The sequence below is a fragment of the Leuciscus leuciscus genome (assembly GCF_965113295.1).
Source record: "Leuciscus leuciscus genome assembly, chromosome: 18".
NCBI classification, from domain to species: Eukaryota; Metazoa; Chordata; class Actinopteri; order Cypriniformes; family Leuciscidae; genus Leuciscus; species Leuciscus leuciscus.
The window spans coordinates 15,053,890-15,079,744 of record NC_138742.1 but is presented as its reverse complement, the minus strand read 5'-3'; the positions used below and the strand labels follow the sequence as shown (position 1 = coordinate 15,079,744).

The 25,855-nt window shown below is 38.3% G+C and overlaps 3 protein-coding genes across 13 annotated transcripts; 1 reads left to right on the top strand and 2 right to left on the bottom strand.

Moving 5' to 3' along the window:
• Positions 1-2,377: 2,377 nt before the first annotated feature.
• On the top strand, positions 2,378-5,462 carry LOC309480100 (tyrosine-protein kinase STYK1). The gene is made up of 10 exons (XM_082144469.1): positions 2,378-2,533; positions 2,652-2,734; positions 2,871-3,020; positions 3,129-3,326; positions 3,517-3,698; positions 3,784-3,867; positions 3,959-4,176; positions 4,278-4,318; positions 4,421-4,517; positions 4,653-5,462. Exons 2-10 carry the CDS (start codon positions 2,683-2,685, stop codon positions 4,828-4,830), a joined length of 1,200 nt encoding a protein of 399 aa, XP_082000595.1. The 5' UTR covers positions 2,378-2,533; positions 2,652-2,682; the 3' UTR covers positions 4,831-5,462.
• Positions 5,463-6,092: 630 nt separating this feature from the next.
• tmem269 (transmembrane protein 269) lies at positions 6,093-25,756 on the bottom strand. 11 transcript variants are annotated; one of them, XM_082144478.1, is made up of 8 exons: positions 25,456-25,754; positions 16,813-19,372; positions 15,704-15,752; positions 12,101-12,248; positions 11,760-11,857; positions 7,861-8,004; positions 7,079-7,279; positions 6,093-6,799 (listed from the first exon to the last, which is right to left on the bottom strand). In XM_082144478.1, the coding sequence occupies exons 2-8, from the start codon at positions 16,813-16,815 to the stop codon at positions 6,690-6,692; spliced, it is 753 nt and encodes a 250-aa protein (XP_082000604.1). In that variant the 5' UTR covers positions 16,816-19,372; positions 25,456-25,754; the 3' UTR covers positions 6,093-6,689. The 11 variants fall into 11 exon arrangements, with proteins under 11 accessions (XP_082000604.1, XP_082000605.1, XP_082000606.1 ...); XM_082144479.1 differs by having other exon boundaries at positions 19,309-19,372; XM_082144480.1 differs by having other exon boundaries at positions 19,309-19,372; positions 25,531-25,754.
• On the bottom strand, positions 19,379-25,449 carry LOC309480103 (uncharacterized protein). Its single transcript, XM_082144472.1, has 2 exons — positions 22,564-25,449; positions 19,379-22,477 (listed from the first exon to the last, which is right to left on the bottom strand). Exon 2 carries the CDS (start codon positions 21,154-21,156, stop codon positions 20,215-20,217), a length of 942 nt encoding a protein of 313 aa, XP_082000598.1. The 5' UTR covers positions 21,157-22,477; positions 22,564-25,449; the 3' UTR covers positions 19,379-20,214.
• Positions 25,757-25,855: the final 99 nt, after the last annotated feature.

Below are 25,855 nucleotides of genomic sequence, written 5' to 3'. Positions count from 1 at the left end.
GTTTGAAAACCATGAATGTAAAATGTATTGTTCTGTAATTATGGGTTCGTGTTGAACAGCTGTGTATAAACCTCGTAATTTAACACCACCTGTTACACACATTTTTGCACATAAACATGATTTTTGTATGATGTTGTTTTACAATATCAACATGCCATTTCTTTCTTGCATTAATACTAGTTTTACAAAGATAATACAGCTTGATCATGCAGGTTTGCACTGCACAACATCAGGAAGATCAGGCCTTTCCTAACTGAGCATGCAACACAATTTCTCATCCAGGCCCTGGTCATTTCTTGGCTTGATTACTGCAATGCTCTTCTGGCTGGACTTCCATCATGTGCAACTAAACCTCTACAAATGATTCCGAATGCTGCAGCTCGTCTTGTCTTCAACGAGCCCAAAAGGGCCCACGTCACTCCTCTGTTCATCTCTCTGCACTGGCTACCACTCGCTGCTCGCATCAAGTTCAAGGCATTGACGGTTGCTTACAGATCTACCACAGGCTCAGCTCCCTCCTACCTTCACTCACTCCTACGAGTCTACATCCCTACCAGAAGCCTATGATCGGTCAATGAGCGACGTCTCGTGGTTCCATCACAGAGAGCCACAAAATCACTCTCCAGAACATTCTGATTCACGGTTCTATGCTGATGGAATGCTCTCCCCACCCTCATCCGGAATGCAGAATCCCTGACAACATTCAAAAAACAGCTGAAAACTCATCTCTTCTGTGAGCACTTAACCTCATAAAAAAAAAAACTTTTCCTTTAATCCTCCCTTGTCTGGCTGCTACTCTGAGCAATGCCTGAACTTTGTATTTTGAGCACTTCTTGCATTGTTTTTGTCTCTTCACAATGACTCGTTTAATTTAGTCCTCATTTGTAAGTCGCTTTGGACAAAGGCATCTGCTAAATGACTAAATGTAAATGTAAATAATATTGTATGTATATCATTCTCATCAGAGGTTAAAAGCCAAGCTTCTAGGCTTGATGGTGTATTATACTGCCATCTTCTGTTGAAGTACAGAATTGCACCCTGTATGGGAAGATGGGAGAACGTGCTCCCCTTAACCTCAAGAACAATATGCATTTACTTTTTAGATATGAAGAGTTCAGATGCAAAGGCCTCTAAGTGCCATCTGAAATTTTCTTCTAGAATGATAATTTTTTATAAAGCTTCTATATTTAAGTTAAGTAATTTCACTTAAATGACAATTAATAGGTAATTTGCATTGCCATTTAAGTGAAATTATTGAACTTAAATATACGAGCTTGATAAAAATGATCATTCTAGAAGAATATTTCAGATGGCACTTAGAGGCCTTTGCATCTGAACTCTTCATATTTAGATATATGTTTAGCGTGTGTATGATGATAATGCATGAGCCAGTGTGTTATTAAGGGGAATTAATAATTTTACATTTTGTGCTATGACAATTGACAACTCAATCCCAGATTCAATACAGAATCCCAGTATCGATATTCATCTGAAAGGTATATATTCTATCACTTATATAAAGGTATTCATTCAATTATTAACCATTTCAATTGTATCCGACTCTTGGTGATTCTATGGGCGATCTCTTGCCACATGTGAGAGACTGGCCATGAACTTTCTTGGCGATGATTTTTCCAGGGTATAGGTAACTATGTCTTTCCATTCACACCTAAATTCAGTGTCTCCAATTCACCTTTACTGGGTGTTTTTGAATTATGGGGAAGACCAGAACACCTGGAGGATACCCACACAGACACAGGGAGAGCATGCAAACTCCAAAGCCGGGACTCGAACCGGGAACCTTCTTGCTGTGAAGCGACAGTGCATCCAAAAAAAGGCCACTGTGCCACCCAAATAAAGCTATATGAATAGCTAAATATTTAACTCCCCAATTAATTGAAGATATATCATAATAGCAACACTATGATTCCACATGATACAACAAATTCACTCAATTAGCCTATGTTTGAATGAATAGCAAAAATGTCTGATACATCTAACTCATGGAATTATTGAATAATATCCCCACAAAATACAATAAATGTTCAATTAAAATAATAATAATAACAAAACTAGTACTAGCATGCTGCTTTGGGCCCTCTGTGCCTGCCAATTCTGGGAAGCCATCTTATTCACTTAAAAAAAAAGCATTTTTTCCTCCACAAATCTAAAAACATTAATATATCCACAAATCTCTCATTAACAAATAGACACAAACAACTTTGATATTCAACATAATATAATGACATCAGCATTTGATCTTTATGTGCATCTCATGTCATTTTACCCTACTTCAAGAGAGAATGATGAGTGAAAATAATCAGCAATTCAGAAAAACACTGCACTCCTGGCAACAGTTAAAAGGGTTCTATAGTTAAGTTAATCATTAATGAGGAGGGCAGTCACCCTCACGGTCATTGCTCTGAAAGTCAAAATCAGACTTTTTGCTAACAGAAAGAGGCAAACAAAAAAAGCTACCAAAAGCAGTCAGAAACCTCTTTAAAAGTTTATTTTCCACCTTTATTCCAGTAAGGTAAGGAATACATGCACTCACAATATATGTTGAGATGTTTAGATATTATTTCTTGCAATTCATCTCTAATAACATATGTTCTTTCTATTAAATGATTTTGCTAATGTCTTTTATTCAGGCTGTTTTGGAAATGTTAAAGAGACCCCCTTATGGCTGTACAGGTCCAATACAACAGTTCATCTGGCTCTGACCCAGTCGGTTGTACGTAAGAGTCCACCTTTCTTTCAGTACTTACTATTGAGTCTGACATACTTTAAATGCGTTTACCTTTGTTTTCAGATATAACGATGACATTTTCAGCAAACGTATTTTGCCTTGTGTTTGTATGAATGGACAGATGAGGAAGGATCAGGTCCATTTGCGGTCATCATTATCCCAAGCTTGCTGGCTCTCAGCACCCTGATTGTTGTGTCTCAGATAATATGGAGCTTCGTTACCAAAAGATCATCAGCTCAGGTTATCACAGGCTCATCTTCAAATGTAAACGGTATGTGAAATAAGGCAACACTTTGAACTCCAATGTCAGATGCATAAAGTTCATTTTTAGTTCGATAGCCTGTGTATTTGAGGGCAAATCATGATAACTGTCTTTCAGAAGGGGAGCCTGTACCATTGGACACAGGCGTCGGGACCCTGCGGCCTGCACAGGGAGCTCTGGGTCTAAGGGAGATACCTGCTCTGTGCACCCTGGAGGGGGTTGAGCCGCTTCAGATGGGACATTATGGGCCAATCTGCACGGCTCAGCTAAAACAAGACAACACGTCCACTGCCGTAGTGATTAAAACTCTTAAAGGTACATAACAACACAAATTCATCATTCTGAAATGCTTCTTCTAAGAGTTAAATTAAAAATTATTCTTCATTTTGTTGTCCATAGTTCTGCTCCACCATGCTGTTTATTTATATTAGAAGAAATAAAAGAGTAGAGTTTATGATTGTAGTCACATTGAAAGACTGCAAATGTTGGATATATCTTGTTTCAGACAGGTCAAATCAATCGGAGGCTACAGAATTTGTGGATTTTGGCCTCTTTCTTGCAGCAGTGAGCAAACACAAGAATATAGTGAAGATGTTATACTGTCAGACACGTCGGACACCCATGTATCTGGTTTTGGAGGCAAGCTTTCCAGGAAACCTCCTGCACTTCCTCTGGAGTCTTCGAGAAGTAAAAACACCTACGTTGACAAAGGATATACATGGGTTAAGTCACATCACTCATTTTTTTTCTCAACTTAACTCTCTCTAAACAGGACAGATGTGGTGAAGGTGATAACTTCCAAGTGTTTTCAGAGATGTCTGTTTATCTAGCGGCTAAACAGGTAGCAGCCGGTCTGGTGAGTCATTTATGTCCTGTAAACTCATACTTAATAGAGCATGAATCAAGTAAATGACGTTCATTAAAATCATTTGTTCATTTTTACTTAGGACTACATACACTCCTACCACAGAATTATTCATGGGGATGTTGCAGCCCGGAACATGTTGATTGGTTCAGGACTCTCTGTCAAAGTGTCCGGATTGGATTGGGCTTTTAAGAGCCGCCAGATGAGGATGGTGGACAAGGAACAAGAAGTCAATGTGCCTGTAAAATGGCAGGCGCCAGAACGGATAATGAGGCTTCCCATAACAGACAGGAGTGATGTGTGAGTCTATCAGGAAATTTTGAAAACTTGAAAAATACTGCGCTTTGACCAACGTGCTAATGATTTGATGATTTCTAAGTCGTGCTGTCGTACTTTTTCAGATGGTCTTTTGGAATCCTGCTTTATGAGATGATAACCCTGGGTAATATTAATACACCAATTGTTACTTTGAACATTTTCATTAAAAATAATATGAAGCAAACAAAATAGCAGTGTTATATTTACCTTCCTTCTCTTTTGAAAGGGTCTCCTCCCTATCCTGACCTGGATCCATCTGAAGTGCTGCCCAACACTTTAGCCCATTACCAGTTGAAAAGACCAGAAAACTGTGGAGCCCCATTGTAAGTCTTTGTATTTAAAAAAAAAACAATTTACAGAACTAATTGGCCATGTATGTAAATAGTTGTCTTGCTCCTCAATGACCTGCAAGTGTTTAAGAAAATCTGAAAATGCATATTATCTGGCATATCTTGCAGATATGACTTAATAAAGTACTGCTGCATGTGGAACTTCAAGGACCGGCCTGTGTATTCTGCCATTATTCGGCTTCTGGACTCGTACAAGTACCTCGCTGACACAAAACCGCTTCGCTCTGAACAACAAATGGACATCTGTGAGTACAGGAGGATTGCAGGACTGCCTCAATGTCAATGAGATCTACACATTCAGAGGATTTCCAATTTGTCATTTCTGCAGTGCGTAAAAATAGCACAATAAATACAGTTCCATTAAGACTGACGTCAGTTTCAGCTAGTTAGTAGAGAGACCGGAGTCTCGTCTTAGTCGTCTAGCCTGGCATGACGAGTAGAACGTCACTAGATGTCGCCCTATTTCTCGGAATTGACAAATATGAACGTAAAGGAGGATAAATGAGGCGACATATATTATTAATGAGGCTAAATATATTATTGCTACTAATGTAAAATCAGAAAGTACTTTCAGAATCTTTGTAATTTTAATTTCTGTTTTTGATTAAAGGGATGGCTAATGCCATGTTATTTATTTATCTCATGCGACGTTACGACAGTTTTATTGTTTTAGTACCTGTCGCGAGGGGTATTAAAAGAGAAACGATAGCCAGTATAGGTGTACTTATTACTTAATGTTTTAAAATATTATTTTTCAGTCTACAGTATTAAGTTAAAAGGCCTGAGTATTTTTTTTTTCTAGCTGTCTCTGGTTTCAGTGTTTCACCTTCATCTATAAGCTTTTTCTTTTGTACATGTCTTACAACAATTTTCATGTGACTGCCTGCCTATTTTGAATAAAAGTGTCTGCTAAATTGATACATGTAAATGTTTTGACAATTCAAGTGAGATTTTACCATTAAAATAACTTAGTTCTGTCACATGACATCATCTTAAGAGAATGGGTTTAACTTAATTTGATTTACTAAATTTCTAATTACTGCTTTTTGCTGTTGTACAGCAGTAAACGTACTGCAGTATTTTGATGGAAATAGATACCATGGGTGTATACCATCCAAATCCTTTACAGATAGACCTTTAAAAACCACAAAGACATTTTATTTTTAACACCAACTAAGTTTTAATAAAAAGTAACCACAAGTGGTGCACAAAACACAAAATAATGCCTCAATACTGTTATGTTGCAGGGTAACAATCTCCCATTGAACCTGTGAACAGTACATAGCAAATCCAATGGAAGATCACTTGCTAAACAAGTAATTACTGATTACCGAGTCAGAAAACAGGACCCCTTAAAACAGAGGCCAACTGATACAGATAAACTAATTTATCAAAATTAAACCAACTGCCACATTCTTCATATTTGAGGCATTTGTTTTAAAAGGCCTAGCTAACATTATATGGGACATAAAGTGTTGATCAAAGTCACACATGAACCAGGCACCAGATAAACTACACGAGCCACTACTTTTTTCATACTGTAGTGTTTTGTTGTTGTTGTTGTTGTTGTTGTTTTTACATGAAATGACACAGATCATATGCATAAAATTCCCTTATGGTATTTATTGTTAAAAGGGCAATGTAATCAGAATAAAGAAAGCAGAAAATATGATTATGTTTAAGAGTTGAATTGTCTTTTCCGGATCAGCCTCTTAAACAATAACCAAAATTAAAAAAAATTATAATAAGCATAATTCTACAATTATAAATTCCACAGCAAATTTGACAATCTCTACTCTGCTTCTTGCCTTTTCAGATTTAAATCAGTCAGGCTGAACTGTGCAACAAACACCACACATAGTGTATTAGAGACCATCTACTGTGTCTGTGTCAACATGACCTTCAAACACATGACAATATGTGTGAAGCAGAGGCAAAGAGCATTTCTCATCCTTAGCGATGAAACAACAGCAGCAATCAAAATGTCCGTACTGTAGGTCTCCTATTGTAGATCATGTCGATTTCATGAAGCTCATCACCTCAAAACAAAAAGTGATTTTTCTGATTTTCTAAATTGGTTTGATTTTTCTTTGCAGAAGCACAAGGGGTTCTCTGTCGAATGAGCCTCATAGGCCATTACCCCTTTTACACTTTGCAGCTCCAAAGGGTTGTTGGAAACAGTATGTAGGAAACTGACCATAACAAGTAGTAAACACAAGCTGGAGGGAAGGAGGAGCAAAACACCATGGCAATTCCTAAACAGAGAGAGAGAAAAAAAATGTATGCAATTACTTGGTGAAAATTGGTAAATATTTAAATGTAGGCCTACATGCTAATTTCCCTATTTTTAAACTGAACACCCACAATTTAATTACATTTACATCATGTAACCTTTAGCCAATCTCAAAATGAATATTCATTTTAATACAATGTTGTAATGCCTAATTCATTATTTTGCCTTTTATTCATTTAGACAAAACAGTGTAGAACTTTAATTTATTAATAGCTAGTCATTTATTGGTTATTGGCTTTACCTCCGATGTAGACCACCTTCTTCCAGGCCTGAGACTCCAGTACTCTGTCATGAGGATAGAAGTTCTGACTGACCATGAAGATAATCATGGCCACTGCTAAGATTCTCAGTACTGCCATATTTCCTCCAGTCAGCAGAGAAACACACACTAGGATGGCAGAGGAGTAGATGCATGGTAGGCCACGGTACATGAACGGGATTCCTGCGGAAAACAGCAGACACATCTCTAACTGACAGCCACTTTTTATAGGGATATATACCGTTCAAAAGTTTGGAAGTTTTTGAAAGAAGTCTCTTATGCTCACCAAGGCTGCAGTTGATCAAAAATACAGTAAAAACAGTAATATTGTGAACGAAATGTTTTTTACTTTACTTGTAATTTATTCGTGTGATGGCAAAGCCGAATTTTCAGCAGCCATAACTCCAGTCTTCAGTGTCACACGATCCTTCAGAAATCATTCTAACATGCTGATTTAGTGTTCAAACATTTCTTACTATCAATTTAGTGATACTTTTTTTTCAGGATTATTTGAATAGAAAGTTCAAAAGAACAGCATTTATTTGAAATAGAAGTATTTTGTAACATTACATGCGTTTACTGTCACTTATGATCAATTTGATGCATCCTTGCTGAATAAAAGTGGTAATTGTTTTTTTGTTTGTTTTTTTATCATATGCGAGTGAGATTTCTCTAGGGTTGGCAAACAGAATGGTTCAGCTAAAGACAAAAGTTGTGTGTTATGTATGTATTGTATGTAAACAATCTTGGTGGAAGTTCCTCACCACTAGAGAAGAAGCAGAGACGAGTAAATACAGACAGCACATACAACATGCACAGGATGTTATCCAGTAGACTGGATGTCCTTAAGATGAGAGATGTTGCTATTCCAAATGTTGTGAAATCAGCAAAATCATCCAACTTTGCTCCTGCAGTAAAAAAAAAAACACATTGTTGCATCTCGAAAACGCAACATTCAATGCACAAGACACTGTCCTACAATAACAGACTGCGGTGCATCTAATAAATTATATACATATACTTTTGAACATCCAGCATTTAGTTGATCCTGTTATGCGCTCATTGTCACAGTTGTAAATATGACAGCTTTCTCCTTCCATAAGGGCGTGATGGCTTTGTTTCCAGGCAGACCGTTAAAGCGTGACACACACGTCTCCCGGAAATCCCCTAGAATTCAACCAATCAGATAATGACCTTTAAACTCCCGAATTGTTTCCCATTTTGTGTGCCTTATGCATCAGACGTTCAGCCTATGGTCTGTGGGCAAGACATCTGAGGCTAAGACTAGCTGACATGCCAAAATCCCAAGTTTTGGCTCACAGTTTGTAACAGCCAGGCACTACGGTTCAAAGTGTGATGTGGAAACGAGTTACTGGCATCACAGTTCAGCACTCATTGGCTTAAAACGTATTTAAAATTTTATTTAGTACATGAAATCATATATAGTAAATTATGCTTATTTGGCATGCTGTCCAGGGGAGGGCTCTGAGCCCGGATTTTGGCTGAACCCAGAGTGCTCCCCATCCTTGACAGGGATAGAAACCAGCCAAGTGTGAGGTGATGGGGTGGTGGAGGGATGCTGTGAAACTGATGCGGGACAGAGGTGAGGGACGGCTATATATACCGGCTTCCTCTTGCGATGCTGATTGGTTGATTACCTGAACGTGCTCCTCCAGAACTTTAAATAAACTTCATTTAGAGTCACTGAATCATTTTCTTTTAAAGAACTGTGTGGCAAGCAGTGCGGGGCCGAGAGCCATGGGAATGGAGCGAGGCCGGTGGCGTGATTGCTAATGCGCCTCGAGTGTCTCAAGGAGGAGCTCTGAGAGTACAAAAGGAGTGACAGCAGTGAAGGACGATAGAGGACCAGGCCTGGCTTGGTTTACATTGTGTTTTGTTATGTTTGTGCAGCAGGCGTCCATGAGGGGCTGCTGCTTTACTTTAGTTTTGTTTTTGTTTATTTATTAATTAAAGTTATGTGGAACATTCGCCGGTTCCCACCTCCTTCTTGCCTGAACACTAACCTTGCTACAAACTGATTGACGGAAATGAGTTGGACTTCCCATCACTTGTGCTGACAGTTATTGTGATGCTAATCGATTATTCTGTTGTTGGATTACCAGCCGACCATCCGTTCCATTCTTATTAATGCACTAAACTATTAATTAAGCTATTAATACAATCTGAAAAGAGAAACAGAGATAAATCTTCATGCCAGTCCAAAAAAGCTCATAATCATCATCTATAAACAACATTCAGAAGTTTCTTTATCTAGAGAGGTGGGGGCATGTTTTCACCAGGTTGGAACATTTGAGTGTGTGTCCAAACAAGTGGACTGGTATTCCAATTCCGTGGTCAACAATTTGAGCAATGTCAAATATGTTGGTGGTCCAAAGCATCGGGATAAAACAAACAATCAGAACATGATCCCCCTGAATTAGGCTGCTTCATCACAAACGAACAGTTCAATTGCCATAAAAGGGAGGCAAAACAACAACCATCAGTGAGGTCATGCAGAACAACAGAGCGACAACAGTAAGCAGCTCAAGAGCACAAGTGACTTGGCATTGTGAGGGCATTGCGGAGCTATTTCAGGCAGCTGGGTGGACGTGACCACCTGCACAATCCACTGGTTTCCCACTACAGAGTTGGCCAGGTTTCGTGGTTTGAAAGAGAAAACCTGCTTGTGTTTTTGTTTTGTTTTTGTGCGGGAAATCTGCGTACAAACATTTTCGTGAACAAATCAGAGGTCTGTAATCTAGGTCTGTATTAAAGGTGTTTACTATTATCGAGGTTCTTGTTACGCGTGCTATTATCCGATAGCATCCTTGAGAGTGTCATGTTTGCTGAGAGTGATGAAAGGAAAGGGTGTGTGGAAAGCCCTTATATGGGCATGGTTTGGGCATGTTTTATGATTTATAACCTTGGGCATGCGGTCGCTCATTTAGAATACTCCAAATTCAATAACGTAAGAACGATGTTAAGAACAAATCCATGTGCGTATGCTTTAGAACGATTTACAATGAACTCTGTTAGAGTTTTCACAATATTTCAAATCCCTCAGTTCTCGCCATCTCTGAAAAGCCAAGCCAAAGTCTTTTTTTATTATGAGCTCTGTCACATTTTCTTTTTGCCAGCAGATTCTTTAGTGTGCTCCATGTCAAACTTTCTCGCTTGTTGTGACAACTAACCTATGCCACTCACAAGTTAAAGGTACACTGTGTAGTTTTTAAAGTATTTTATTGGCTAAAATCAATGTGTTTATTCATAAATATGTTTATTCAGAAATATCGTTAGCAAAGAAATTCTTATCTTTATTTACATGGGACGGGTAAGTCCATGGAGGCTTCCATGTCGTTCCGCCATCTTGAAAAACTACAATATCAGAGAGGGACAAAAAGCACTAGGCTACCTCAACGCGTTTCCACAACGCATTTTCGTCACGTGACTGAAACGGACAAGGAGATCAGTGAGAGGCGCTTGTTTTGAAAGGCTGCGCTGCATGGTACTTTATAATGAATAAATAAATTGAACGTAAAAGGAAACTGACCGGCGATTAAAAAAAACGAGGGTTAATGTGGGGAAAGCTTTTTCCAGGTAGAAAGAGCTAATGAAGGAGAAAGACCTCGAAAGGGACGCTGAAGTTGCCTGCTTTCTTCTCGACAGGTAAGAAATTTACGGTCTAAATTACAAGCTTTTTTTCATTGCTTGGTTGTGTACTTTATTATATAGGCAGCATAACAGTAGAACATGTATAGTTAAAAGCTAAACAGGCTCTTTGAATGAATAGCAGCATAGGCTATGTTTGATGTAATAAGGGTTGCATTTCATGCATGTGATTCATACTGTAACATTTGTTTGTTCGTTGTGTGTCAAGTTGCAGTTTGTTTGAAATAACGAACCTCATCACCCGGAAGAAAACTCGATGAAGTTCTATTGGAAGACATGTTGCCATAGCTTCTTGGTACATATCGGCTACCGTAGTTGCAACACGCATTTGAAAAAGCGAGGCGCTAGAGAGCACTATTCGTTTGAATGCAAAATACAATTTCACTGCTAGATGGCAGAAATTCCTACACAGTGTACCTTGAAGCTGAAGATACTTTTCTCTATTAACAGATGTGACGAGAGTGACGTACATAAGCAATATCCCGCAAAACCATCCTGTCAGGTCTAAAATATAAACACTTATTATACGTTTACGATTGTGAATCAGGGTAAGACTAAAACACATTCTGGAAGATATTGACTCATTTCAATTTATAATAACGATAAAATCGATTTTACAGCCCTAGTTCAAGTCCTTTCTAGTGTTTTTAGTAGTTTATATAATTTACTTTAATCTGTGTTTGTCTGGTCCAGTCTTGTAGTCTGGTGTTGTTTTTATGTAGAACTGTGGTCCCGGAGAAACGTTGTTTCGTTTAGTTTTGTACACTGTATCAAAATGCTGTTAATTAAATAACAAAATTTTAAATTGCTTTTCAAAATATAATTTTACAACTGCTTTTCTTTACATGTTTATGTATGAATTATTAAATTGATCATTTATTCCTTCCCTTCATTTTATTTCTTGATAAGGGGACTGAAGATAAAAGCATCTAAAGCAACAAGACTCACACCTGGCCCCACTCACTTGTACTTAAGAAAACTCAACACTACTCACCCAGTGCAGAACACGCATTAAGTTGCCTAGCAACCGCTCCATCTGCTAAATCCAGCAGGTAACCGATCAGAACCAGCCAGCAGGCCGCATGATGATGACTGTGAATAACATGGACATAAAGAAAGAAAGCACAAAACAACAAGTAAGTCAAAGAGATTAAACTGAATTTAAGATCAAACTTTTTTTCGGCTGCTGGCTGAAATCCCTTTAAACTTCCTTCTACTTTAACAACATTCCCATAATGAATAGTCACCTAGTCAAATAGATTTATCTCAAAATATATATTTATTTATGCATTTGATTTTCTCTGTTAAGTACAAATCAAAAGCATGAATGCATACCCGTTGAGACTGCAGAGGATTGAGGCCATGCCCATGAGCATGTTGGCAACAGAAAGAGAGTTGGCAGCATTTTTCCGGGCAAACTCCTTTAGATGCACCCAGTTAGCCTGTTCGTTTAGAAGCAGTTTGTTAGCGTCCTGGAAAAAGGCTACCAAAAAAAACAACAACAAAAAACATGAGCAATTACACAACAGCGAGTTCAGTGCATGTTTGAAGAGCTCTGTTACATAAAAATATATTAAAGTGTGAATTGAATGAATTCAACTGAAGTCAACTAGTTAAACTTTATTTAAAATATCTGCTAACTAACTCTAAAGTGCAAGTTCTTCCATAGTCTAAACATGTGATTCTTGTAATTATTCACTTATCCTCTCTAAAACATATTAACATAGTATTTTTAACATTAAATAGAGAACCACAAATGATTCTCACTTATTGCAAAAAGTGTTGAAGCCATATTTGTTAAAAAACAACCTTTGTATTCACATTATTATGTGAATAATAAAACAATATAATTATGTAATAAATGGTATAATTATATGAAATAATACGTGTTCAATACTCATCAAATACGTTTGATCTGAGTGTGAGTTTTGTTTGAGTTGTATTCGGAGTTAGTTTTCTGTTCTGTTGCCTGTGTAAGTGTATATCACCCTGGTTTTTCATTGATTGATTATGCACTGCACCGGTTTCTCATTTCGCTCATTGGTTTGTGTTAGTAGGCTATATATATTGAGTCTGTTTTCAGTTAGTCTTGGTTCCGTCTTCATTGCTGTTAGAAGGTTGTTCTGTTCACGGTTTTTGATTCCAGTATATGTACCTTTGTTATTTTTTGAGTTTTTTAATAAATAAGAAACTGGTGAAAATAGATCCTGATCTCCTCATCTCGGCATCAACCTCATTGCGACAGAAAGATGGAACCCAGCAGAATGGATCTAGCGGCAGTACAAATCCGTATCCTTTCTCAGGGGGATTGTTCCCTTGAGGAACAGACACAGGAATTCTAAGACCTGCTCCATCTCATCCACTACGGCGACGCCATCCTGTGTGTTTTTCTGGGCAGGGCTCAGTGAGAAAAAGAAACCAATTTTCAAGAATTTGTTAACTGGGTGCCACTTCAGTGTGGATGCCCCATTCACCATCTGTGAGTAAGAGGAGGATTACTCATCGCCAGCGCCCAAAATCCACTCAGTCACGTATGAGTGTACTCTTGAGGCCACAGTCATCCTGAAGCTCAAGCTGGAAAAGGAGTCTGATCAGGTGTGAGAGCCGATCCCTGTGTCCGTGCCTGTGGTGGTATTAATAGTGTATGAGAGCACGGAGTGGAGCCCCGCACATACTCCAGACGCTGTGGTGAATGTGATGAACTCGACACCTAATGTTACTATTGAAGAATGTGAAAGCAGCCAGTCAGCCAGTTCCAAGTCTCCATCATTGTTGCTGCAGTTTCCTCGCCCAGCACCAAGTCTGTGTCGTTGTGGTCAATCCCTTGGCTCCACCTCAAGCCTCAGAGCCCTGGACTTCATTTTGCCCTGTCGACCCATTGGCTCCACGCTCCCTTGGCTCCACCGTGGCCGTCATCCCTCAAGCTCTGCCAGGCTCCCTCAGGCTCCCTCATCCCTCTGGCTCTGCCTTGGTCAGTCATCACCCTGGTTGCATCACGGACGCTTTGTCCCTCCAACCCTTTGGCTCCACCAGGTTCTTCCTTCTCTCTGGCTCCACCACTGTCTGCCGAGGCCCCGTCTCCATCTAGGTCCTGCAAGCTTGAAGTTCTGCCTCGACCCTCCAGTACAGCAGCGTCGCCCTGGGTCTTCGGCTCATCGGGTCCACCTGAATCTCTAACAACACTTGTCTCCACCTCAGTTGGACGGGCTAACTATAATTTTAAGCTCTAATTTTGAAATGAGGTTAAGACAAATCATTGTAGTATTTTAAAACATTTTCATAAAAATAAAAAACATTTATGTAATGGGGGGGAAAACAAGCACTGGACAATATTTGTCATTTCAATTAGACAATAATTATGACATTCTAAACGATATGCTAAGGTAAAATAAAATACATTTACCCGGAGAAAGAAACTCTTGCTCACTTGAATGATACGATCAAAACTACCAAATGTGATTACAAATGACTGTTCATCCCTGTGCACTGAAACCACAAAGCACTATTACCATAGCAAATTACACATTAACAGAAAATAGAAAGATGTTTTGGGAAAGAACATTACTGGAGTTCAATTCAAACATCACATGATCTACAACCATTAGCCCTCTAAAACTGAAGCTTTGGAAAAAAGGTTTTGTTTACGCTGCACTGCAATTTGTTCAAATACAATCTTTAAACAAATGTAAATATTTGAAAATATAATTTAAATTATTTATTAGAAAAAAATCTTTAAACCGTTAAGGTACTTTTGGCGCGCACCCGAGTTCGATTGACGTCAGAGTTTGGTTCATTTGGATAAGAGAATCTGGTGTTGCTTTGACTACAGTGTTTAGAAAGTGGTCAGCAATCAGTTGATTGAGGGAGTATTAAAAATGGCTGACATAACCATTTTTACAACAAGACGCCTGTCTTTGTAAAAGAAGTTATGCTTGCTCACACCCACAACAACTGGCAATCATGCAGTGCACTGCAGATTCAAATCTTAAAGCAGCGTTCTCATAAATCATTTACTAATCAACTATTTTTTTGTACTGCATTCAAGCACCCATTACAATTTCATCCAGCTACTGAAATTGTTACACTATACAGATGATAGCTATAAAGGTTCACACTGTGCTACAAAAGTAATAGAATATTAACAGTGAATGTTCTCAAAACAGGTAAATAAGCTAGAAAGACTTGTTAAAATTCTAGTCCTTTTCTTTAAGTGTGACCAAGACTGTTTTGCCACTGGAACACTGCTGTGATTTTCAATGAAGTCACACAAAGAAGTCTTTGTGTTGGAGCAAATCAGTGGGCATAAAATCTAAATGAACATCTCAAGTGGTTGAATTTGTGTTTTGCTAGAGAAATTCACATCATCATTTGTCACATTTCAGTCATTATGCTATCAAAGATCTTCATTGGAATGCTTGTGGAGGCTCAAGTCCCGCATTTGCAGATTTTATATGACAAAAGACACAAACATTTGTATGCATGACAAGTTCTTTGCAGGTCAACTTTCATTTTTTGGCATGTGCTGCTTTTCTAGGTGAGGGAAGCATGCAATAACGCATGCACATTACGTGTAAATATTTTAAGCTCAGTAATACAAAAAATCTTGCCTATAGCATTCACAAAGACATTAAAAAGGTTTAAAGGTGAAGTGTGTAATTTTTGTGTCACTAGCAAACAAACACATCCCCGTCTACCAGTGGTCAGCAAAACAGATAGCTCTGCTTTAAACCCACACCATTGGTTGAGCCAGTGTTGCTATGTCTGTCTGCTCAAACCAACAGAGTGATGTTTTGATAGTGCCACAAAACCACAGTGTTTATATTTAAAAAAAAAAAAAAAAAAAAAAAAAAGGCTTATTAGCCGTTTCTGCATATTAAACTAAGATTAAATCACACACTTCACCTTTAAGGAAGGGTTCCTACTATTGTGTTTTGTAACCTGAACTTGATGTGATTCCAAAGCCAGTCGATTTCAAGCGACTCTTCATCTGAAAGAAAACAGTCAATGAGACACAGCACATGCCAACACACAGAATTCACCATAGAGCTTGATGTTTGTTTGTATATTAAGGCAATTAGTTCAAATGATTTCTGTAAAGTCTGTAAAGGTTATTAAAGAATGTGAGATATCCATTGAGAATAACATAACCTTAAATGAATAAAGCTACTTAAAGTAAGTAAATATGAATTATATTGGTAGTGAAGACTGGAGTAATGGCTGCTGAAAATTCAGCTTTGTCATCACAGGAATAAATCAAATTTTAAACCATATATTGAAATAGAAAATTATTTTAAAATCGCAATAATATTTCCTAATATTACTTTTACTGTACGTTTAATTAAATAAATGCAGCCTTGGTGAGCATTAGAGACTTACCGACCCCAAACTTTTAAACACTAGTGTATAGACCTATTATAGTTCAACCAAATAGGGTCTCAAGTAACTTAATTTTTACAATAAATGTATATGCAAAAAGATTTTAATTAAAATCAGCATGGCCTATTATATGTGAAAAATAATTATATAAGATTCAAAAAACAAAATGCCTCACATAAAATGATGCAAAATACACTAGTATTGGACTAACTGATGAAATGTGGCATGACAGTGTTGTAGTAAACTATGAAAGTAACACCTTCTTATATTTCTTATATTAAAGTGCCCCTATTATGCTTTTTCGAATATTACCTTTTAATGTGTAATATAGCTGTTTGTGAATGTAAAAGGTCTGCAAAGTTTTAAAGATCAAAGTGCATGACAAATAAAGTTATTGTCTCCCAAAAGAAAGAATTGATTCTGAACTGCCGAAACGAGTCGTCAGTAATTCCAGTCTCACTTCCATAACATATATTTACGTACCTGTATGTAACACATTTGCATAAAGCCATCCAATGGTCTTTATTGGCTGCCCACGAACAATTTCTACTTTGACCCGCCCTCAAACACTGTAGTTGGTCGAGAAGATGCTGTTTTCTGTGCTGCTAAAGCACTCTCTTTGTAAACACTTTCAAAGGATGAGGATGTGAAGAGTCAGGGGTTAAAATTACCATAGCAGTATAGCCTTTTGTTGTGTTCCTGTCATTTTACTGACGACAGCTTCTCAAATCTCGGTGAGGTCAACTCGGGATTTGCAAAACGCCAACTTGCTCCTCTTAATCACAACCTGCAAGTATGATTAATTATTGATGTATATATTTCCTACTTAGAGTTCAAAATACGTAGTTTTGTGTTTTATATTGTGTAGCCCCAGTGCACCAGCTAACTCAAGTTAATGGGTCTCATTCACTAATAATTGGATTATTTCTTATTTGATTATTTTGAACTTCTCACGAAAAATCTCTGCCTAATTCACAACACGTGCGTGAGCACATGCCTTTGTTTTTAATCTCATTCTAATGTTAGTGAATTTGGAGTCTTCTAAATGAGTGGCCACGTGCCCTAGGTTAGTCATCTGCATAAAACACGCCCAAACTATCTCCATATAAGGGCTTTCCTCACAACCACTCCTTTACAGCCTTTAGACACTCTTCAAACATATGCCGCTCTCTCAACAGATCCTCGAGCCAAGTGTGTCATACATAAAACCAGTTCAAATACAATAAACACCTTTTATACAGACCCAGATTACAGACCTCTTATTAGCCAGCTGTACATAAGCATGAATCTGCATTATTCAGAGAAACCTCACAGCTGAAGCTTTAAGGCAGCTTTTCTTACTCTTTCACTGCATATGATAAGAAGGAATTAAATTATTATTTATTATAAATATTATAATTTATAATTATTGTATATAATATAATAAATATAATAATTGTGTTAAGATTAAATAAGGCCGCACAGAGAAAGTGCTTTTTGCGTACATGTGGTTTCAGTTTTTCCTTCATTTTTTCACACATTTAAAATAGATTGTAGTACAAACGTTTTTGGTGAATAATGATTAGTTCGTGAAAACATTCGTACACAGATTTCACGCACAAATTTGTGCGTATGCATGCTTAGTGAATGTGACCCATTGTCTTACTGAAATAGTTCTGCTTTTCAGCTGTAGGCCCACTATTACCTAAAATTGTGTCAATTAATGCACATGAATATTTCTTACTACCTTGAGTAATGATAAAGGATGAAGCGAGATTTTGGTTTACAAACTGTAATGTTACATCAGTCATTCACGTTAGTGCTCGGCTAACGTATGTACCGTTATTGACAGTTAATGATACAGTTCCCACATGTGCGCTTAGAAATATACACATCGGCTTGTTGATGGAAATACACTTGTTAATACTGACTTAGTAAAAACTTACCACTGAGAAATGTCATGCTCAAGTCGTTCTTGTGAAGGAGGTTTGGGTTGATCAATTAGTTCTTCCAATGTTTCATCATCTGACTCAGGCTCAAATTGATTAGGTAAAATCAATGCCATTAATACTGTGCTTACAGTCTGTACAATCGCAGAGGATTGAGGAAGCCTCCGGAGTTGAAATTCAAATATGGTAAGGGGCGTTTCGTTTCTGACATGTGCTGTAAATGGTAGACAAATGACAACAAGACTGGGCCATCTGACCAATCAGAGCAGAGTAGGCTTGTGGTTTCGAGAGACTGAATCTTCGAACAAATTGTTTCAGATTCTTTGAGAAATGAGGTGATGAGCAATATTATGAGAATATGAAAGTGTTTTCTGAACTTGGATGGATGTAAACCTATTGTAGGAGACCTTAAAAACAAAATTAGGAACCTTTAAAACAGCATAGTAGGGGCACTTTAAGATAAGTGAGATACAAAATTATAGTAGCTTCCTGTTTATGGACCTTTAGATAAAACTGGATAGATAGTACGAAAGCTAAAATTACATATTACCTAAAGAAAGAACAAGAAATTAGTCCGAAGTCTAAAAGGATGAGTTGAAGCAAGGAAAATACCTTTTTGTTGTGGCATTGTAATCTTAACAATTGACATGAATATCAAAGAGCATATCAACTAACTTTTGCTAAAAGACCCCACGTAGCCATTACCAAAGGTCTTCCTGCATGCCTAGTTCCTCTGCTCCATGTGACAGAAGCCCGGATTGACAGGATTAACGTTTATCTGTTTCTAGAACACTAATACTGTCTAATACTGTCCGTAGGTAGCACATCACTTCAGTTGCGTAACTGAACCTGTGTAAATAGGCAAGTTAAAAAGTATAAGCAACTTCAGGACAAATACTACCATAAGTCATGCAAAATAATAGCCCATATGTTTTTAAATAACAGACATATGAGCCAACCACTAAGAAACTACTATTGGGGATGAATAAACAGTCAAAAATGGTCTTAAATCCAGCTAGAGATACTGAGTTAAAGTGAACCTAGCCTCTAAAGCTCCAGAGCTGTCCTCAGCATATGAGGAAGTCCAGGCCTGTGCCAACCATTACTGACTGCAGAAAAACAGCTAGTGCCACTCATTATTAACAATCCCAAACATAACAAACAGCCATATTCTTAGCTGTGGAGGGAGCATTGACATGTACCAATGTTTTATATATACTGATCGATTAATCTACATACCAGATGTAGGAGTCAGAAGGATCATGATGGTCTTCAAATTTCTCCAAGTCAAACAGCACTGCAACTAAACCACATAAGAAAAGCAGCTTTAACATATGGCAATAAGAACAACATAATATCATGGATTACAGCAAAAAAACAGAGTGTATTGTGTGCTTTCAAGTCTTGCCTAACAGGTATACCAGCCCAGAGCCCATCAAGACACACCACTGTGTTATGTAATATTGTAACATGGTGGGGTTTTTTTGTGTGTGTGTGTGCCAATTGCACTCTTAAAGACCCCAACTTAAGGCAAGAACAACCATTGTTTTTCTTGCACTGGTCAATTTAGATATTTTTGGCCTAATTCTATAACATGTTTTCTTTCAGACTTGAGGAAAGAAAACATCCAAGACATTTAATTGTTTATATTTTATTACTTTATCTATTGGCATCTGTAGATTTGAATTACAATACATATCTTTAAAAGCTATTTTTCCCCTCATACACTGAGCCAAAATTCTCCACTTCAATACCACTTACATACATTTTTTTTTTTTTAAGTTATCTATATAGGTTTTTAAAAAAGGTTTGCTCATTTAGTAACAAATGCCCACTAAAGGCAAGTTGAAGTGAGAACCCATGTGCAATTTATTTAAAATAAAACATGAACAAAATACAAAATAAACAAAGACCTGACTTGAAACATGAACAAACTTGAGCATGGACAAAACAAACTCACCAACAGCGGGTTACAAAGACAAAGCTAGACAAGAGGCAATGATAACATGAGGGCTTTACTGTATACACAAAGGCTAATGACTTAAGACACACCTGAACACAATGAACCAATAAACCAATAAGAAATTGACACATGAACCAAGGGAACCAATCAAAACAGGCCCGTGAAGAGAAAAAGGACCTGGATCATTGGAGCAGTGGCTGAGACCAAGGACCTTGGAGCAGTGGCTGAGACCAAGGACCGTGGAGCAGTGGCTGAGACCAAGGACCGTGGAGCAGTGGCTGAGACCAAGGACCGTGGAGCAGTGGCTGAGACCAAGGACCGTGGAGCAGTGGCTGAGACCAAGGACCGTGGAGCAGTGGCTGAGACCAAGGACCGTGGAGCAGTGGCTGAGACCAAGGACCGTGGAGCAGTGGCTGAGACCAAGGACCGTGGAGCAGTGGCTGAGACCAAGGACCGTGGAGCAGTGGCTGAGACCAAGGACCGTGGAGCAGTGGCTGAGACCAAGGACCGTGGAGTAGTGGCTGAGGCCATGGACTGTGGAACAGTGGCGGGCCTGGATCCGTAGACCACCAAGGCAAAACAAAAGGCCACCAAGGTGAAGCCGATGGTGCAAGAGACCAGGACAGAGTCGGCGGCTGCACAGAAGACCACCGCAGAGGGGCAGAAGACTCCCACAGATCAGGAGGCCATGGCGGAGCAGAGACATAGACAACCCACCTGGGCGTAACAGAACAGACATGGACAGACTCCATGGCATGGGGCACAGTTTGTTCATGGACTACCTCCATGGCTGTAACAGTGCAGGCAGAGGTTTTTGGGAACAGCCTCCATGGCCGTAGCATGGGGCTTAGTTCACAGGTGGTCACCGCCACCTCTGGAGGAGCAGTAGCAGTCACCACCTCTGGAAGACGTGTATGCGGCAGTGTAAGAACGGCCATGACGTCTGGAAACTCTGGCGTGGTAGCCATGACGTGACGAGACTCTGGAGTTGTAGATAATGTGGGATTGAGGGGCCCCGTGTTCACAACTTCCACAGTAAATGAAGAACCGCTCAGTAAGAGTGCACAGTCATTGTCCTTGGCCAAAGTCCAGTGAGGGGTATTGTCCGGCATTAGGTAATTCATTAAGTAATTTAGTCCATGCCGAAAAATATCTTTGGTCTGGCTTTCTGTAATGAATGTCCACTGAAGGCAAGTTGAACTGAGAACCCATTTGCATCCACAAAATACAAAATGAGCAAAGACCTGACTTAAAACATGAACTTAACATTCATCCTTCCCTTGCGGGTCAAAATGACCCGAAGCCCTAAAATGACATATGGCCCATAAAAACGTCTTTTTTTTTTTTTTTGTATATCTTTCTATTTTATAATGCATTTTTTAATCATTATTTTATTTACCTTTAAATACATTTTTAGTTTTATTTTTGAACAATTTTTAGTTTTTTCTATACTGAAGCATTCCTCACATATTCCATTCATTCCTAAGGGGGTCTTATAACCATAAACTCCTCAAATCCAGTACATTTTTGGGTGTGTATTTGTGGTTCAAGTGTGACAAAAGTCCTACGGTCTTGGACCACTAAGATGAAAAAATTATAATGAGTTTCGGGTTAAAAATGACCCAAGGGGCCCAAACAAACTCACCCACAGCGGGTTACAAAAACAAAGCAAGACAAGAGGCAATGATAACATGAGGGCTATATATACACAAAGATTAATGACTTAAGACACACCGGAACACATAAACCAATACTAAACTAATAAACCAATAAGAACGTGACACATGAACCAAGGGAACCAATCAGAACATTACACATGAGACTAGTAGGGAAGCAAATGAAAGGATCACAAATTGGGGTCAAGTTAATCACATGACAAACTAAGACCGTGACAATGGGAAAACTTCTAAATAAAAGACATAAAAACATGGAGATGAAACAAGACCAAAAAGAGACATGACACATGTATTGTATATTATTTGCTTAATTTAAATACCTTTTTATTATGAAAAACAATGTTAAATTTGTTCTGGCTGTTAACAGTATTTCTGGAGTGATAAAAGATATCCAAAATCCCTTCTGTAAAAATTCTAATAATAAAATGAAACAAGAATTTTGAACCTGGCTTTAAAATGTTCAGATTTCTGTTCTGGAACTAAATGCAACTTAGCATGTATGGGTTAGGTAATTAAACAATGCCTCAAACTGGGTGCCGGAAAGATGGCAGTACAGACATACCTGCTTGGCAAGGTACGTTGTATATCTTTGGAAGCGGAGCCGCACGCAAAGTTACAAAAAATTGCCCTGCACACCGCCACGTGTGCACTCAACGGGCACGACTATGAAAGTTTGTTTCAGCCACTGAATTGTGAATTATAAAGTCAGAATTGCTAGATATACATTTGCAATTGCAAAAAAAAAAAAGTCTGAATTGCGAAATGTAAACTCGCAATTGTGAGAAAAAAGTCAGAATTGTGAGATGTCACAATTATTTTTAAATGGTTTATTTGAAATAAGTTTCCATGAACGACCACCCACACCGCAATGACGTCATTTTTTTTGCGCACCTTTGTGCTCGTGCAGACATGGCGAGTATAAACCAAGTGTGCCGCACAAGTCCTGAAAAGTAAAACCAAAGTGTCTCAATTGCTCCCCGGTGGCTGGTCCCAGTATAGATCATAAAGCCCGCCTCCCCATGAAGTCTAATGAACCCGATGGAAACTAAACAATCAAATTACACTTCAAATACATTTTTTCCAAAGATGTTTTATTTTAGGTCGTTTTTTTTCACGCTGATGTAAATTTAAGTGTTCGTTTTTTTAAATAAGTTTGTTCTTTTGTTAGTTATTTGATGCTATAAAAACGGGAATTCGACATCATGATTGACAGCTTCTCTAAAGGAAGTAGTCACTTAGGCACCAACTGACTTTTTTTGGCGATTTTCGAAAGGAGATTGGAGCTTCAGCTTTAATTTCTACACGTCCATAACTGTTAATTTCACACTGACATGAGTTGTTCTGCAGTACACTGTACTAACGGTTTCTGCGAGAGCGAGGGCGGGACCTTGATATTGCGGCTTTACTTCCTGCTCACTACTGCGCAGACTCGGGTCCCGCACTCACTACTGCGCAGAAGCAGGTCCCAAATCTGGGCAAGATGTCAGCACGAACACAAATCCTCTTATCTCGCTGAAATCTTGACGGATTTACAAATGGTTTGGTTTCTTACAAACGTTATTAAGGTGGCTATAATTATGAACGCTGGAACATGTTGAAATTGCAGATTTTCTTAATTATTCATATGTATGCAGTGTCATAACTACATCTCTGACGTTTATAACAAACCAAACCGTTTGAAAATCGGTAGAAAATTGAGCAAGTTATTGTTATTTAAAGTCGACATGAAATCAAAATTGACCCTATTTACTTTGTTAGATCATATTACTAGTCTTGTGGTGAACAATTAATCCGTGCAAGTTAATACACAGAAAAAAATGGTTTTCCGTGGTAATCTTTAATCAAAGTCTGAAAAATTACTTCCGTCTGAAATGGCGTTCCTTTTCTGATGACGTAGGCTTGACGGCTTGGGTTGAAAAACGCTTAACCACTCCCCTCAAACTGTTAGTCTGCTATGAGCAAAGATGGAGAGGAGGAGCACTAAAGTAAAACTCTGCCCTCTGTTCAATATTCCGTTTCACTTGGAAATACGTCACAACACTGGAGAAAAGTCATTTGCAACTTCCGGTTCACGCAGACTTTAAAAGTACATGCACCATTAAAACACAATGTTACGAGTGAGCGAGCTCCCTGTGGCAAGATGGCCGCCGTGTGCGGACATCGACCTCCATTGGCCAGCAGCGCGGACGAGACATCTAGCCTTTATTATATGATATCTATGGTCAGCACCATATTAGGACTTTGGCAGCTTCAGTTTTCACCAATGGAAGAGAATGAAGGGGGCGTCGTCCATCTTTTTTTAGTCTATGGTGTAAACCAGGCTTGAGGACACAAAAGATTCAGAGACGACAAATAACAAAAAAATGCCAGGTGTCAATTTAAATGTATGCCGGAAGTATTTTTTAATTAAGAATTTAAAAATATAAATTTTTTAAAAATAAAGTTTTTAAAATATAAAAAGTTATTCAAATATAAAGTATAATATAATTTATAAATATTAGTAGCCTATATTATAAAAAAATAAGTAAAATATAATTATAATAAATATTAGTATAATAAATAAAAATGTGCTCTTTAAAAAAAAGAGTTTCAGTGTTTTAATGGTCTGCTTACAGTAGGTCTGTCTTTTTTTAACCGTTAAAACATATCACTATAGAGAAAACAAGATGCTATGAAAATAGTTTAATTTGTGAGTTTTGTATCAAATATTATGCGATTTTCGTTGATTCAGATCTGGCTGCAACAGCACATTTCCTATTGGCTTGGGCGAGCGATTCGCTGACAGTTTCCCTACGCATGAAATACCCGTATGCCAGCAAACCAATGAGAACGCAGGACGATGATGACGATGCATAACAACAGAGCGTGGGCGCCAAAGCTGTTGTGTGGATCCGCTCACCATCGTTTGGGAAATAAATGACTGACAGTTACATACGTATTACCAAAATTCTATCACGTAAGCTTTATGGTACACCTCAAAAGAGGGATTTTATAGTCATTCATAGTGTTAATACTAATAAGAGAGTCCACGAATGGCTTGGGTATGCAGAGCAATCGCAGTTAATATGGACCGCACGCCCCGAGATCATGCCCGAGATCCATTCAAACGTACTTCGACTCCTGCCTCAGGACCACAAGTATGTTGCACAACGCCATAAATTACATACGGAGAAACCTGTCTCAACCTTACTAAAGAGGAAGTCTGGTTATTTAACAAGTTAACTACACTTGCCAGTTCACAACTGAATGATTATGCTTTATTAATAAGGTTAAGTAGCCCATGCCTTGAGAAATTGGCATTTGTGGCTAAAATATACACAATTATTCTGCAATTGAAAAGGCTGCGTATGCGCATTGTCTGCGCGATCTCATTTCTATAGGCTATAAACAGGTACTGCACGATCTCATTGCTGTAGTCTAAAAACAACTGCGTATTCTACATCAGACAGCTATTGTTGTCTTGTAACGTTATCCTTATCCAGTTGCAATCGGTTTTCTACGCTCACCTACGTTACAACATTACATTTATTTGACTTTATTACGGACACACTGTACTAAACATTATATACTGAATGAATATACTCTGATTCTTCTTGTTCTGCCCTATCCAGAATTTTCAAGTCATTAAAATTAAGCATTTAATATAACAATATTGTTACGTTGCTTATATGAACAAGAATACAAGTATCTCTCATCTCAAAATGTAGTCTTAAAACTTGATATGTCACGATGTGAGAACAAACTTACCTTCAAAGTCGAGCGACAAATAACGGCTTTTGCTGGATTTATATATCGACGACACAGTATTTTAATTTTACTCACATTCAGTGGTTCCCCAAAAACAGTTATGGCCTTTAATGGACGAAGATGACATTTATGTTAGGCTATAGACTGCACCTGTCACAGACAACGCAGTTCGCATTTTAAGCGCGTCGCCTTTTAAAGGCAGGATTTACTGGAATATTCCACCGGAAATGACATCGAAATAGTTCTAGTACCTTCTCTACGCACATTAAAAAACAAATACGTAGTTCGGCATCAACTGCACCTAGTCTGGTCGATCGGCGAGAATAGGAGGTTGCAGAAGAGAGGAGGAGGGAAAAGAGCCAATGCAGACACTTTAGTGTTCCTGTACACACATGATAGT

Excerpts from the sequence above, each read along its gene's own strand:
- LOC309480103 (XM_082144472.1), bottom strand. The coding sequence starts at position 21,156 with ATGAATTACCTAATGCCGGACAATACCCCTCACTGGACTTTGGCCAAG.
- tmem269 (XM_082144473.1), bottom strand. The coding sequence starts at position 15,785 with ATGTGCTGTGTCTCATTGACTGTTTTCTTTCAGATGAAGAGTCGCTTG. Across the intron at positions 11,858-12,100 it reads ATCCTCTGCAGTCTCAACGG|TCATCATCATGCGGCCTGCT; the intron begins GTATGCATTCAT and ends TGTTATTCACAG. Across the intron at positions 8,005-11,759 it reads TAATGCGTGTTCTGCACTGG|GAGCAAAGTTGGATGATTTT; the intron begins GTGAGTAGTGTT and ends TTTTTACTGCAG.
- LOC309480100 (XM_082144469.1), top strand. The coding sequence starts at position 2,683 with ATGGCTGTACAGGTCCAATACAACAGTTCATCTGGCTCTGACCCAGTC. Across the intron at positions 3,021-3,128 it reads CTCATCTTCAAATGTAAACG|AAGGGGAGCCTGTACCATTG; the intron begins GTATGTGAAATA and ends ACTGTCTTTCAG. Across the intron at positions 3,868-3,958 it reads AACAGGTAGCAGCCGGTCTG|GACTACATACACTCCTACCA; the intron begins GTGAGTCATTTA and ends ATTTTTACTTAG.